Below are 17,221 nucleotides of genomic sequence, written 5' to 3' on the forward strand. Positions count from 1 at the left end.
AAATGCACTTATTTTGAGCTAAAATAATCCCAACTTCAAGTAAAAAGAACTTTAGGGTAGATTTCAGACTAAAAGAGAAGTCTTTCAGATTTGAAAGAAAAACGAATACCATTATGTCCTAACTCAGTTTTGGAAGGTCTACGTTTTTTTTAAATGGCAGGACTACAATAAGATGCTCCATTTCACCACTTTCTCTATTACTTTTTTTGCAGCTTTTCAAGGAAATCTGAATTAATACTAAGACAAAATATGTTATTATGGCCATATGTATATAGAAGTCATTATGTTAACATTATAAGAAGGGGTATAAAAATAAGCCAGTGAGAATATAGTGAACAGTGACAATTTTCATGAAATTTTCTATATAGGTGACTTGGATTTAACAAATTAATTTGCATTTAACAAATTAAAATACAATAATAATAAATAATACAAAAAAAATAAAATACAAAAATAAGTAATATAATATAAACATGAATATATATACATATATACCTACATATAAAAATACATACAAACAAAAGCCATTAAAGTTTAAACTGCACTGAGACTTTTGAAACATCATGAGTATATCACTTGACAGACTCTTAGACACCCTGCAATATAGTATGATGCTTTCATTCCAATGAGTGACAGAATATTGATTTTAAATGCTTAAATTTAACAAAAAGGAAATTATACAACTTACACTTCAAAGAAAATTCTATTAACACTTATGAAAATCAGGCAAGCAAATTTAAAATGAAAGAATATCTATAATTCCCTGAGCTAGATTCTACAACTTCAGCATCCTTCTAAAAACAGGGACTGTGCCAGACTGAAATGGGTAATTAGGCAGGAAAAGTGAATAGATGGAAGGATCAAGATTCCCAAAGCACCAGGTATCTTGAGAGTGAATAGAAAACGCACTGCTCCCAAAATCCCCAAATTTATCCATTAAGGGATACAAATGGGTTAGTGAAAGGCAGACTGAATAAATAACTGAACAGCCTTACCTAACTTATGCTAGAGCTCTTCTCCATTATAAGAAATCCAGACTTGGCCCTAAATCTGCACCAGCCAGGATCACAATGCTGAGCCCAGGCAGCTTCAGAAGTTATCTGCTGTCCAGGCCAAGGAAGACAGGAATCTCATCTGGCCAAGTGAAGTCCATTATTGGGTAAGTGGGACAATTTTCTATTTATTTGAAAATGTGAGGAAGTAACTATTGTATACCTCTGTATCCTATTTTTAATGTCATTAGAGAGGACAATTAATGACAAAAGATGACATGAGGATAGGGAAAAAAAAAAGTTTTTGTCTTCTATACTATCAACCATAGGTGCACTGTATATTAGTAAACTTTGATTTCTGCCAAAAATTAAAGCACTGGAGGGAAGTAAAATGTTCCACATAACTAGAAAATAAGGTATTTTTTTCCAAATTTTTTGAGCTAAAAATATCAATGTATGTCAAATAGGTATATATTACAGAAGAATAAACAATTAATAGGGCTAGTTTTGGGCTAAAAGAACTTCATTGCTGAGAATGGCTATCCCAAAGCAATAACAACAAAGGTCCAATACCTATTCAGAGTTTATGGAGACTTCAGACATCAAGCCTTGACTCGGTCTGATTTATCTTGCTTCATTTTTTATTTACTTAATAAATAAATAATGTCACAACCTTCAGGATATTTCCTACTTACTCCCTGAGGTCCCTTATATCTGGAAATATTGAACATGGCAGGGGGAGGGGAGGGAAGGAAGATAACACGAATCTGTTATAAAAGCTAAAACACAAAACATAATTTTGTTTTTCCATTTTTTACCTTTATTTTGAAATTCCCTGGCATACTTGAATAAAGACACAAATCTATAGTAATAATCAAAGTACTGCTACATATTACAATATTATATGTATATAATATTATATAGGGTATAATTCAAATTATAGTTCATTGCATAATGTATAACCACTGTATAATGATTGTAATAATAGCATCATCTAGGCTCTATGAAGTTATGGATTAGTTATTTCTTTCACCTACAAATATCCTAGAAAATCAGCTTTTGCTTATATTCAAATTTAAGCTCTTATTTACACTATTTCACAGTTTAATAGGTTAAAAAGTACTTTAATAAAAGTGGGTAAATGACATTTTTTCCAATTTTTTCATTAACTTAAATTGAACAAATTCTATAGAGGCATAACTCCATTTTCTTTCAAAATAAATCAGCTACAAAAAAAAGTTTTTAATTTAAAAAAATTTAAAGAAGCAAAATAAATCAGCTGTAAATTCAATACACTCATTCTATCTAAGAGCTTCTTATATCTGTCATTACTGTCATCAGAGTGCCTTTTGATAACAATACACAAATAAGACTGTTTCATAATTAACTCTGCAGTTTTCATCAAGGACATCATTTCTAATTATGAATACACAAATCATAAACAACTTCAATTTATTAAACATTTACTAAGCACTTCTTATGTGCAAAGGCACTAGAGAAGATAGTTCAAAGTCTAGCAGGGGTGATAAAACATGTGGACAAAAAAATTAGAGTATAATATGTACATAGAATAAATATAATGGAATATTAAATTGATGAGATAGGTGGGATCTCTAGAGAGGTGATGAGAACACAGGTACAGAAAACAGTAAAGTGAACAAACATTCAGAAACAGGATCATATGGGCATTCAAAAATTTAGTACATTGAACCAATCTAAGAACACATATTGCTTAATTCAAAATAATCACAGTGTTTTCATAATAACGTGAAAAATCCTCATAAAGCTTTTGCTTTGAGGCACTGAATCCTTAAAAGTTAAATATCTTGTTATTTTTAAATATGCTTTCACTAACTTGAAAACGATATCTTCCACATAATATTTCTCAACTGGCAACAATAAAAAAATTGTTTCCTTCTGGGCCAGAAATTCCAATAGCTCCCTGATCTTAATAAACATAATATCTTAAACATACTTTGTATATGTCTTTGTCAAATAGTTACAAATCTACTGTCTATGTCCTCATCAGCATGCTTTTATCAGTGTGGAAACCTTTGAAAGACAAAGACTACGGGGCGGCCAGGAGGCTCAGCGAGTAAGAGCACCGGCTCCAGTGTTGGGATGACCTGGATCAAATCCAGGCTCAGATACTCAGCACCACACCCAGAAATAATAACTGGCCGTGTAACCTTGAGCAAGTTACTTAACCCCAATTGCTTAAGAAAAAAAAAAAAAAGACAAAGACTACTCGTACTATTCTTTAAAGCATAGTAAAATAGATGTGTGTACACTTAATAAATACCTAAGTATTTATTAGTATTATAATATCATAAATCCTTCAGGCTAGAAGGGGCCTTCAAGTTATTTCATACAACTGCCTTCTTTAGAGATGAGGAAACTGAGGCCCAGAGAAGTGAAACAAGTGCTCCGAGATCACCCAGACAGTGCTGGGAGTAAAAACCCAGCTCCCGGGCTTTGCATTGAGTGCTCTCACCACTCTACAATTCAGTCTCTCCTCTATGTTGATGATGAAAACATTGAGAAGTACCAATAGTTAACTTTTTTTTGAAAAGTACACAAATAATTGTCTCTTCCATTTTTTTTCTACTTAATCTTACCAGTATCCATCTGCCAGACATACACAGAGCCATCTGAACAGCCAACCACCAGGTAGTCATCTGAAGGCCTCCACTTTATTACTTGGATGGGAAAAAGGTGACGAGATGCCAACATGATACATTTTTTCTCTCTCAAACTCAGAAGTCCTACAGAATGGTCACTGGCTACAGAACAGATGCAGTGTTGCACTCTCGTCTGAAAAGGAAAATAAATCTTGATTACGTTTTAAAATAATGAAGAGGAATTATAACATTACTTGAAAGAAGAATTAAATGTGTGGTTACCATTACTAAGTCATAATATTAATGGCAATGAAAAATTATTGCCTATATATTCCACAATTGCAATTGAATACTATGGCATACTGGGGAAATTACTTATATTAGGATTAAAAGGACATCCAATATTACTACTTTTGCCAAATAACATAGAATTGAAGACAAAAAGGAAAAAAACTATTTGTGATTGTGAGTCCTTTCCAGAGCCCATTTTCTTTTTGCACTTTAACCTTTTGAATCTGTGTATTTCCTCCAAAATAACTTCTTAAAAATTATAAGCAGCACCATTTTTTTTTGTTTGTTTTGTTTTGGGAAGGCAATTGGGGTTAAGCGACTTGCCCAAGGTCACACAGCTAGTAAGTGTTAAGTGTCTGAGGCCACATTGGAATTCAGGTTCTCCTGGCTCCAGGGCCAGTGCTCTATTCACTGCACCACCCAGTCGCCCCACAACACCATTTTTAAAGACTACCACTCCTCTTTCTGCTGCTTCTATTCCAAATAAGCCCAGAGCTATATCACAGCATTTATATCTATACTCCACTTTTAAAGGATGAAATTATCATTATGGTACCTAGGAAACTAATAGTCACTCTGATTTGGGCAGAGAGAAAATACTCATCACTACTATGACAGGCTTATGATTATTTCCCAAACTCCTTTCTTCTTTCTAGTTCTGCAGTTTCAAGGAATATTATTCAATTACAACAGCCTTCCTGACAGGTAAACGTCTTCACCCATAACACCAAACTTCTCATGAAGAGAAGTCATTTATTATTACCACAAAGCCTTTATATCACAAGAAAGTCTATAGAATCCTGCTGATGGTAGTGGTTCTACATAGAAAAACCATGAGGAGATACGTCAAGGGCCCCCCCCCCCCCATGACCCCATCCCACATGGAATTTGATGTGAATTAGCAATACAGAAGTGCTGACATCTACTGGGCACATTCTCCTGACCACAGAAAATAACTCTGGGCCAAAGAGAGGCTAGCACAGTAACAACTATGATCCCTTTTCAGGAGAACTTCGAGCTAGGTAATAGTTGTCATTATTTATGTACTTCCAACATTACAACAACTTCAAACAACACTGTTCCAAAGAAGTAATCAAGACTCACAGTTGACAGAGTAAGAGATTTTTATTAACAATACTATGTAGAAAATAGTCACTGAACTCTACAACACAGGAAATATAATCAACGATTATTGGGCAAAAATGAACGTTAGAGTAACAGATATAACTGTGAATTTTATTTTCAAACACACCTGCATTGGCACTACAGTGTGAAGAAATCCTGATGAGTCGCTCCCTCTGCCAACAAAGATTAGCACCTTCTCAACAATTTAGATTCTTAAAAAGTTACCTGCCATCACTGAGAAGTAAAGTAGTTTGCCTAGGGGGTCACAAAGCTAGTGTATATTAGAGATTAGACTGGTACTCAGGGCTTCCCAAATCTGAAGCTGCGTCCCTACCCACTCTGCCCCACTGCCTCTCTCATAAGTAGTTCACTAATTTCTAAAAGTAAAAAATAGTTCTATAACTTCAGAAAACTGATATTTTTTCCTATTAAAAGAAGCCTTTCAAAAAATATCATATAGCATTTCTATAAATGAGTATTTATTACATTTACTGATTTTATTTTCATTAACAAATAATTAGTCAAAACATAAACTGAGGTTTCTTTCTATAAAAAAAAAGTCAATAAAATCAATGTCTTCTTTAATGAGCTAAAGGATTATGGCTCTTTTATATTTGTTTTTAGCTAGAATGGAAAACATGGCTACATAATTAAATAAACCACAATGTAAAAACAAACAAAAAACTATTTAAACCCTAACAATATTGTAATAAGGTATTTGGGAACAATTTTCTGTCAGAGTTCAATTTTAATAATTTCACAATACACAATATAAATATTTTATATATTCTGCCATATGCACATAGCAAATACAAAATAGAAATGATGGGATATTAACATTATAAGTGCTTTGTTCATCTATATAGTAATTTTCAGTAATCATAAGATTAGTAGATTAATATTTTAAAACAAAAAAATATAATCACTATTTTCTATTACACAAATTTTTGTTGAATAGTTAATACATTTGATAAGCAATTGCAGGTTAAAATGACCATAGTAATTCATTACCCATAGTAATATTGAGGGATGCCAGACTAAGCTTTAAACCACTATGGAATGAGAGTGGTCGAGAAAAGATTCATAAAAATTAAGACTACATTGCTACTATTCTAACATGGCAGATCTTTAGACAGCTGAATTTAAATGAATAGTTTTCCACTTCATTGAGATTGTGCAACAACTAGTGAGAATTAGCATGCAACTATCCCATCTTTAAAAAAAAAAGTATAATACTCATCAGAAAAGAAAAAGAGAAATTGTATAAAACTACTGTAAATAATAAAGAACAACTGATGAGTTAATTTTAGCTTTACTATAAGAAATATTAGTCTAGAGAGAACCAAAATAATTGAGAATGAAATAAAGAATCAATAGTACTAATCCCAAGAAAACAGAGATAGTTAGAAGTATTTAATGCATGAGAAAAGATTTGGTTCTCAGGTTTCAAATGTGGATAAAATAAATCTCATTTTTCTTTTCTCTAGAAACTTATGCTCTTACCTGCATTGGGGGATGAGGAAAGCAGCCAAGAGAGAAAACATGACAATACAGTAGAAAGTTTATCAATTTAGACTCCACTAATTAATTTTGGCCTGAGGCTTGCTATTATACACACTCCACAAACAAATTAACATTATAAACAGCCAAGTCTTAAGCCTACTTAAACATAAGTTTTCAAGCACCATTAAAGCATCAATTTGAATTTGTTGCAATGTTTGTTACATTCAAATAATGAATATCAGAAAAATAACAACTATTCATTCAATTATAATTAGTGACATTCTTATTATCAAGAGGTAGCATGTTACACTGGATAAAAAGCTGCCCTGAGAATCAAGATGATTGGAGTTTTAAGTCCCATCTACAGCATCCAGGCTATGTGACACTAGGCAAGTTACGTAACCCCTCAAAGTCTAAGGCCACTTCTCTAGGATTCTAAATTGTGAATAGACGCAGATCTGCATTAGGGATTTGCCTCTCTGGGAACAACTCACACTTGAGAAATAGCAAATCCAGTATAAAAGATATGTACATTCTTACTAATAGTTCAGTCATAAGAATATGGGCTGGAAGGATACTCAGAAGCCAGTCTAGTCTGCTCCCAATCATTTTACATATGAGAAAACTGAAGCCCAGAAAAGGGAAATATGGCCCAAGGTCACAGACTTAGTAAATATTAGAACCCAGATGTCCTGGTTCCAAATCCAGGGCTCTTTTCACTATACCATAATGCCTCTCACCATAAATTCATCCTAAAAAAATCTCTTAATCACCAGTACATATGGAGCTGAAAATAACAAAACTGAACATCTTGGAAAAGGTTCTATAACTCCATTTTTTTCATTAAGACAGACTTTCCCCTAAACTGGGATGATTAAGCAAGTATTTGTTGTACAAGAATTCGAGAAATGTTGGTTTTATTGATCACACCTTCACTCAGCGATCAGTTCTCTAAGTTGGTATACATAAATTAACTTCAACTTCCCTTTTTTGCCATTTTTATATGTACAAAATACATATACCTGACTGCGCTTTAACTTCAAGAGAGTTATGACAAAATATCTATACCACACTCTAAATTTCTTAGCAATAATTATAAGATAATAGAACTAACGCAATACTAATCTGACTTAATTCCCGTTCCAAAAAACTTAACTGGATTCATGCCATAAGTCATGTTTTTTGTTGTTGTTACATAAAAAGGCATTACTGTAAATTTAATTTTTTTTAAATAGAGGTAGGTTTTGTATACTTTTGAGGTTCAGTTCAATAAAGCAGTTTTACGTTCTTTTTTAAAGACAGAAATTATTCCTCATATTGGTTAAAACTGATCTTGCAGTTAACATGCAGCATAGTGGTGAGCAGTAAGCCAGAGTTCCAAATTAAGTTAAGGACTTTCACTGATAAACATTTATTAAGCACCTACATTCCAGCAAACTGTGCTGAATTCTGAGGATGCAAAGACAAAAAGAGTTTGTGCCCTCAGGAAGCGTATATACTATTGGGGAAAACAGATACACATCTAAGTATAAGTAGGTACAAACTAATTTCAGGGGTGAGGCACTACACCTGGGGGACGAGGCTGTCAAAAAAAGAATAACCTGCTCATGTAAGGAATTTGGGGTTCTTTATACAAGACACTCCATTTCCTCTGTACCTTTCAATTGGTTGGCTGAGAGTGAATCTTCATCAAGGTTACTTTGCATCTATACTGTGATTATCTCCCCCATTAAAATGTAAGCTTGTTGAGGGCAGGGGCAGTTTTTACTTTTCTTTGCAATCCCAGCATTTAACATAGTACCTACAGCAAGCAAATATTGACCAATTGACAGGAGGTGGCATATAAGCTACAGGTTCTAAGAGACAGGGGTGATGAAGGAATGCATTCTAGACACAGAAGCACAGCCTAGGCAAATAGTGAAGATAGAAAACTGTATGAAAGAAACAGCTAAAAGATCAGTTAAGACTAGACTGAAGTATGTCAAGGGGAGTTACATATATTAAATCATTTACCATTTGAAAATTTTCTACTTGAAGAGAACCAGTTGTCTCTGTATATTAATTTAAATCACTAATACCATAATCAAAAATAAAGGAAAGACTACCCTAGAAATTTGTGGCTAAATATCCTTATGCCATTTACCTAAAAGTAAGAAAATGTATTGGTTCTTTAACAGTTATTTTACAGCTTTTATTTTTTCAAATTAAAATTCTAAAATGATACAATTAACTGTCATGGTAATGAGAATTTGATCTTCCCTGCCCCTTAATAAACCTAAGGAAATTTGAAGACCTTCCCTAATTTGAAAATCTTCCCTGTCCCGTAATAGGCTGAATGAAATCACATGGAGACTATCGTGGGAGGAGTTTGCTGAAGGGTGAAGCAGAACCCACAGGAAGATGGGAGTCAGAGCAGCTAGACAGTGGGAGAGAGAGGATGCACCCAAGAGGACAGTTAAGCTTGTGAGTGTTTTCCCCCTGCTGTGACGGCTAGGCTTGTGAGTGTTGGTTTGAGGTAAGGCTAATGGATGGTGTGGCGCTCTGCTGCATTGTGGTGTATTAACTTCTATGCTGGTATGATGGATTCGTTTTTCTGGTGTTGGGATTTGGTTTTCTAGTGTCTGAATAAATGCTTTGCTTCTGTCTTCTATATGGAGAGTCTGTTATATTTTTTGCAATTGAGAACTATGCCGGCATATTTACAGTCACCATGGGTTCTATGAATATTGTGTTGGCGCTACAGCTATGGACTAGACATGGCATAAGCCATATTATCAAAGAAATGTAAGATCAGAGTCACATGTCAAGTCACATAACAAAACAACCAATGTGCTATGTTGATATGAATAAAACATAAAAAGATCTAGCGGTAGTTTTCTAGTATGTACGCTAGATCTCCTATGGAATAAGAATCAGGGTGATAAAACGAAGATGAAATCTGTACATTTTATACTGGTGCAGAGTATGCCCATATCAATGAGAGTCAGTGACATAAATATGTATAGCCTACACCTCGGGGTTCTTATGAAGAAAATACTCTGCAAGCCCTGAAGTACTATGTAAATAAAGCAACTGTCATTATCATGAAGAACTAAGCTCATATCCACTAGATACCTAGCAAATTGACAAAAAAGGAAAATAAATGATAAAGTGGGTTGCAGGAAAACAAACAGGCATATTAAGGCTGGTAGAATTATGAACTGGTTGGGGCGGTTAGGTGGCGCAGTAAATACAGCACTAGCCCTGGAGTCAGGAAGACCGAAGTTCAAATCCCACCTCAGACACTTAACACAAAATACTTGCCATGTGACCTAAGTTTAACCCCAATTGCCCTGCCTTCCCCCCTCCAAAAAGAAAAAAAAAAAGAATTATGAACTGGTGCAACCATTCTAGAGAGAAATTTGGAACTATACCCCCCACAATTACTAAACTGGACAGATTTTTATCACAACATTACCACTACCAGGCCTATGGCCCAAGGAGATTAAAGAAAGAGGAAAAGGCCTTTTTTTACAAAAATATTTAATATTTATAGCATCTCTTTTTGTGGTAACAAAGTTTGGAAACTAAGAGGGTACCAATCAACTGGGAAACAGCTAAACAAATAACTGTTTATGGATGTAATGAAATACTATTGTGGGATATGAAATAACAGAAGTGAAGGGGTCAGGGAAACGTGGGAAGAATTATATGAAGAGACACAAAATGAAGTGAGAAGAACCAGAAGAACAATTAAATAACAATATAAAAAAACAAATTTGAAAGACTTAAGACCACTGACTAATACAATGACCAACTACGATTCCAGAGGATTAATGAAGATCTATGTCAACCTCCTCCTCAGAGGGGGTGATGGGTTCAAGATGCAGATTGACACATATATTTTTGGGCATAGGCAAGGTGAGAATTCACTTTGCTTGACTGCATTTGTTACAAAGGTTTTCTTTTTCTTTTTTAATTTTAAGTTGGGGTGGAAAGAGGAAGAGAAAATAAATGTAGTTAATTGAAAAATAAAATTAAACTAAAAAAGACCTGTAAGATTAAAAATCAAATGCAAAAAGAGGCAAAAATGACAAAAGATAGCAAATAATGAATGTTGGAAGGATTGTAGAAAATTAAGCATCATAATATACCATTATAGAAACTGTGGGTTGATTTAAGCATGCTGAAAAAGAGTTTGGAATGATGCTAAGAAAGGGATTAAAATGTCAATAGCCTTGACACAGAAATTCCCCTACTAGGTATATACCCCCTAAGATCAATAATTTAAGTAATAATAATAATTTTAAAAAGGTCTATTATATAGCAAAATATTTAGAGAAGTACTTTTTGTAGTAGCAAATACTTAGAAACAAAGTAGATAGCTACTAATTAGGGAATAACTAAACAAATTGTGTTACATGAATATAATGGAATACTACTAAATTTCAGTAAATTATGAATAAATCAGGAAATATTTATCAGGTGCTGTAGTAAGCTCTAGGGTACTGGGTAACAGTAACGGAGATGGGAGATTAACAACTGAGTAACAGTAAGAAGGCCCAGCTGTAGAGTATGTGGAAAAAAGTAATGCATTTGAAGAGAGGGAGGCAAGAGCTTCAAATGACAAAAAGAAGAGATTATATTTTACCCTGGAAGAAATTGGGAGCAAATGGAGTTTTTTGAGATGTCAGGTGACATCGTCAAACTCACACTTTAGTACAGTTTCACAAACATACAGGTTATGTGAGGTTTCTCTTTCATTCTCACAGAGAACCATGACATCAGGAAGATGACGCCATGATTTGCAATTGAATTGGATTTGAGTGAGGGAGGGCTGTGCTAAGTCACCAGGCTCCCTTTGTCCTCCACAGCCATCGAAGCCCAGTGGCCAGATACAGATAAGCATGACTGGAGATGGCCCAGGATGCAGGGGGAGATGTTGGTCTGGTTTTTTTTTTTTAATCAAATGCTTTATTAACTTCTAGTTTACATCATTCATTTCCGCAAGATTTTGAGTTACAAATTTTCTCCCCATTTTTCCCCTCCCCACCACTCCAACGTAGCGATCCCACTGGATATCCCCTCCTCCAATCTGCTCTCTCCTACATCTTCTCCCATATCCCCTCCGAATTTCCAGTAGGACATGGTGGATCTCTATGCCACAGTGCCTGAATATCTTCTTTCCCAATTACATGTAAGATAGTATTAATAATAGTATATATGTGTATATAATTTTAAACATTTGATTTTAAAACTCTGAATTCCAGATTCATTCCTTCCTCTCTGTAATGCCAAACAAAGGCAACTTCCCGAGGTTCAAAATACCAGCATAGCTGCTCTCCATTTTATTCAGTGACAAATTAACAACAGAGAGAATCAACATATAGCATAATTCAAAATACAGCATTTACCAAGTATAATTCAATAATCTCCTACTACCCCACCCCTGGTGGTACTACCCACCCCAGGACCTTATATTCATTTAATCAATCCCAAAGACCCTCTTCTAAATACTACTCCACCACTAGGCTGTACATTCATTTAGTCAATCACAAAGCCCCTCTTCTCAAATGGAGACTAGTTTCCAATCATAAGTAAAGTACACACCCTAGGACCTCCACCCTAGACCGCAATCCAGATCCAAGCAGGTTAAAGCAAGAGCAGTTACCCCTAAGACTGGTTGCTTGGTCCCCCTACACTCTGCAGGCCAGGAGCTGAAGCTGTCACATGGTGGCGGCTGCATCTCAGCCACTTCTCGCCCCAGCGGCAAAGGCTAACCACACTCCCAAACTACTGGATCCCAAAGTCCACACTGCACTGACCTCTCACTTTGTCCTTTGCATCTATGGGTTGATAATTCTGGAAACTACCACAGCTGCTGATGATATGAAGTCCCTCTAGCCAGTGGCTGGTCAGGCACACACTGACACTAAAACCTCCAGCTCACCGGGGCTGGACTCGGCTCCCAGAGCACTGTGCTGGCCCCTTCCTGCTGGCTGCTGGGCTGTTCTCTGCAGAAAGTTAGCTTCTCTATGTCATTTTGTGGCTTCTGTAGCTCCAAAGTTTCTTCAGAATCACCTTTTACATGAATTGGAGGAGGTGGAAGCCAGAGGCCCTCAGAAGTCCTGTTTCTACTCCGCCATCTTGACTCTACCCCCCCGAGACGTTTGCTTTTTTAAGCTAAGGTCTTCCAAGTTCTCCCTTTGACTGAGGCAATACCCATTCAGTGATTAGGCCAGAGGCTGGATTAAAATGGGGAAAGACGAAGTAGGAAGGTCAAATAAGAAGCTAATACACACTACAGGGAGGTCAGAGGTGAGAGGAAGGCCTGAACTAAGTTACTCACGGTGTGAGTCTAAAGAAGATGATGTATATTTAGAGATGTGAGGTCAACTGAAATAATGAGACTGGCTATATAGAGTATTTAAGAGTAAGGAATTTAGGATGACACCAAGAGAGCGAACTTAGAAGACTGGGAGGATAGTGGTGCCCTCAACAGTTAATTTTCATTTCAAGGGGAATTTTAGCAGAATGTAAATTCTACTCTTTATCTTTCTCTATTCTTTAAGTTCTCCTCACACCCAGCAAACTGTCAATTAACAAAGTCTAAAGTCAGGAAGTAGACTGGGAAGACTGAGCAAACAAAAAAAAGAAGAGTCCTACCTTAAAAATGTTATTATGTGACAAGGATGTTCAATACTTTAAGTGAATGACTCCAAAACATCTACAAGCAACTGCACAAAGAAAAACACAACTTGTTCAAAAGTTCAACTATAATTGCAAAGGATGAAGATATCTTTAAAAAAAAAAGTTTTAAACTATTTTTATCACTAAAATGGAAGCACTAGCAGAAAGAAGTAGAAAATAAATGAGAGCTCTGGAAGAAATAATAGAAAAATTAATAGTTGGCATAAGAGGTATAAAAAAAAAAGAAGAACCCACAACTTAGCTAGGCAACAGAGTCTCTGAAAATCAGAATGGACCAGAAAGAAGATAAGATGATTCCATAAGACAACAAGAAGTATTAAAAACAACTAAATGAAAAGACAAAAATAAAGAAAAAAAGTAAGTTATCTCATAATAAAAACAAAAGATAAGAAAAATAGTCTGAGTAAAGAATTAATGATTTAAGAATCACTGAACTACCTGAAAGCTACAACCAAAAGAAGCACCTCGATATCACATCTCAAGAAATGATTAAAAATAATCTAAATCTTTCAGAACCAGAGGACAAAGTAGAAATAGGAAAAAAGCACCAGTCATCGCTCTCTCAAAGCGAAAATTTCCAGAACAATAATCTAGAGTCTCAAGATCAAAGAAAAAAAATACCATTAGCATCAGAAAGAAACAATTCAAATATTCAGGAACCACACAAGATCCCACAAGATTTCAAAAGCGCCACCCTCAAGAAGCAGAGAGCTTGGATTATGATATTACATAATACTCCCCTTTCAAATATTCTGATATCCAGAGACAATGGCATCCTTGCCAGTCCTCAGACACAATTAGCTCCCAACTCTGAGCATTTTCACTGGCTGTCCCTCATGCCAGAACTCTCTCCCTCCCTCCTCATCTCTGCCTCCTAGCTTTCCTAACTGCCTCAAGTCTCAACAAAAGTCCCATTTTCTATGAAGTTTTTTTTTCTCCCTCCTTAATCTCTGTACCATATCTTTCTGAAACTATCCCAATTTATTCTGTAAATTTCTTGTTTGCATATATTTGTTTGCATGTTATCTACCCCCATTATACTTATGAGTTCCTTGAAAGCAGAGATTATTTTGAGTTTGGGTTTATTTGGTGGTTGTTGGTTTTTTTGTTTTTTTTCCCTTTGTATCCTCAGAGCTTAGTATAGTGTCCGGCACAGAGAAGGTGCTCACTAAATGCTAATTGGCTGAATGACCCAGAAGTAAAAGAATATAAACTTACAATCAAGAATAACTTACCCAGTAACATTGAGTATAATCCTATATGGGTAAAAATGAACCTTTAACGAAACAGAGGACTTCTAAGCATTCCTGATGAAATGTCCATAGCTGTGTAGAAATTCTGAAGTACAAAGACAGGTGCCAAGAGAAATATAAAAAGGGAAACATGAGCAAACAATCATAAGGAACTAAATAAGGATAAACTGTTTATATTTTAATTTGAGGAGATGATATATATGTCTCCTCAAAACCCGTCATCATCAGATACTGTAGAGAGATTCTACTTAGAGAGTGTGGAATGGTTCCATTATGCTTTGATGACCTTAAAAGAATAATGGAAAGGGGGGATGAATACCCAGGAAGCAATGGTGATGGGGAGGGAAGAAGAGAAAAGATAAGAAAAATTATTACACATAATTAAGGTGTACAAGTAGATATCTCTACAAACAAGGAGGAAGAGATTAGAAAGCAGATGACAGTTAAACTTCACCCTTATCTAAATTGCTCGAAGAAAAGAACACAGATACACACATGTACAGAAATAACTTTCACTCAACAGGAAAAAAGGTAATAAAAGGAAGAAAGGAGGAGAAAATAAAAAGGGTGGATTAAAAGAGGGATTAGTTATAAACAAAACAAGCCTGAAATATAATACAAAAATAATTAGAGCCCCTCTTTTTGCAGTAGCAAAGAATTAGAAATTGAGGGGGTGCTCATCAATTGGGAAATGGACATACAAGCTATGGTAAATGAAATTAATGGGATACTAGTTTGCATAAATAATAAAGGGAATGGTTTCAGAGAAATCTAGGAAGACATATGTACTGGCAAAGTAAGGAGATCAAAACCAAGAGAACAATTTATCTATAAATACAAATAACACTGAAAGACTTGGGAATTTTGATTAACATAATGACCCATCCTGATACCAGAATAATAATGATGAAGCAGGCTTTCTACATCCTGATTGGTAAAGATCTCAGAGAGCAGAATGAAACTTTAAAAAACAAAAAAACAAACATGGTCAGTTCAGGAATTTGTTTTGCATTATTTTGTGATTTTGTTTGTTTTCTTTCTTTCTCAGGTTGCAGGGCAAGTCAGGTTGGTGGTGGTTTGAGGAGGATTTTCAATGATTGAAAAAAATACTCAAAAAGGAAATGTCTACCAGTATGAGGGCTGACTAGAGAATCTAATTTTCTTTAATCCATACATCAAGACTTGTTCAGTGGTTTCATTCATGTCCAACTCTTTGTGACCCAATTTAGGGTTTTCTTCGCAAAGATACTGGAGTGGGATGCCATTTCCTTCTCCAGCTCATTTACAGAAGAGGAAACTAAGGCAAAAGGGGTTAAGTGGCTTGCCCATGTTCACACAGCTAGTAAATGTTGGAAGCAGAATATGAACTCAGGTCTTCCTAACTCCAGGTCTGGCATTCTATCCACTGAGTCACCTATAAGTCCCAAATAAGTGCTGCCCTTCAAAGTAATCAGCTTATAAAACTACACTTTATTTCAATAATATTAAATTTGCTATAAAAATATGTATGCAATTCTCTTTCTAGAACTTATTCGAAGTCTTTTTATAAGACAAGAAATTCAGTCTTCATATCTCATCTGATTGACCAGGAATAGTCAGCTTGATCTCTTATTTTATTCACTACATTGGGGTCCAAATGACTTTTGACTGTTTTAAAAACTCAAATCCACCTTCCAACAGCAGATCTGTCACCATCATGAATGGCAAAGCTCTGAAAATAATTCTACAAGTTCAAAAAATACATACAAGCAACAGCATCATCACTGAAATAATTTTACCAAAGGTAAGAATATGATTTTTACTTTAAAATACAGATAGAGAGCGAGATAATCTCATTGCTACTCCTTTTAGTTATAAAATATTCTTATACATACAACAGAAAAATGACTTGGATAGTTCAACTGATCTTTTCAGCCTCACTCTTATATACAGAAAACATTATGACACATGCTGAACACAGCCAAAATCTATAATAATTGTGCTTATATTTATATTACCCAAGGTATTATTTGGCTGAAGACAGTGAGAACTGAGTAAAAATTCAGAGAGTAAATGAATACCATTTGCATTTCACAAGTACATTTGAATTTTGTAAATCTCCCTTAACTGGAGTTGTTTAGTCACTTTTTCAGTCATGTTCTATGTTTCATGACTTGTTTGGGGATTTTCTTGTTAAAGATACTGGAGTGGTCTGCCATTTCCTTCTCCAGCTCATTTTACATATGAGGAAACTGAGGCAAACAGGGTTGAGTGTCTTCACACAGCTATAAGTACTTGACACTGGATTTGAACTCAGAAGGAGGAGCTTTCCTCCTTCCAGGCCTAACACTCTTATCTACTGCATCACTTAGTTGCCCAATCTTGAAGCGAGATGAAATTCCCTCCTAAGACAGTAATTCTGGATGAATAGGAAAAGGCTTTAATTAAAGAATAAAATAAAGCTGTTGTTTTTTTCTAAAGTAAAGAAAATTATTGCTCACAGATTTATAAGTAAAAAGTGCTTGGAGTCAGATAATGCATGCCCTTTAAACAAAGAAACTGTAACCAAAAGGGCCTAAGTGACTTAAGTACTCAGGGTCACAGGCCGTTAGTTGTAGCAGAAATAAGATCTGAAATAAGATCCTGACTCCAAATCCAACCCTCCTTCCACTATATCTGCCTCATGTTCTTTCCTCCTGTAGACCCTGTTAACACTCACTGATAGATAGATAGATAGATAGATAGATAGATAGATAGATAGATAGAT

General features: G+C 35.2%; 1 protein-coding gene across 4 annotated transcripts in view; it reads right to left on the bottom strand.

Annotated features, from left to right (window-relative positions):
- LOC138173247 (WD repeat-containing protein 7) overlaps positions 1-17,221 on the bottom strand; it is a 494,247-nt gene that overhangs the window by 404,434 nt on the left and 72,592 nt on the right. For all 4 annotated transcript variants that reach the window (XM_069103220.1, XM_069103240.1, XM_069103213.1 and 1 more), the window contains one exon: positions 3,611-3,806. In XM_069103220.1, coding sequence (XP_068959321.1) covers positions 3,611-3,806 — 196 coding nt within the window. The remainder of the gene's footprint in view (positions 1-3,610; positions 3,807-17,221) is intronic.

The sequence above is a fragment of the Petaurus breviceps genome, unplaced genomic scaffold, assembly GCF_028583685.1.
Source record: "Petaurus breviceps papuanus isolate PSGF00001 unplaced genomic scaffold, PetGlider_PUasm1.0 129, whole genome shotgun sequence".
In the NCBI taxonomy this organism is placed as follows: Eukaryota; Metazoa; Chordata; class Mammalia; order Diprotodontia; family Petauridae; genus Petaurus; species Petaurus breviceps.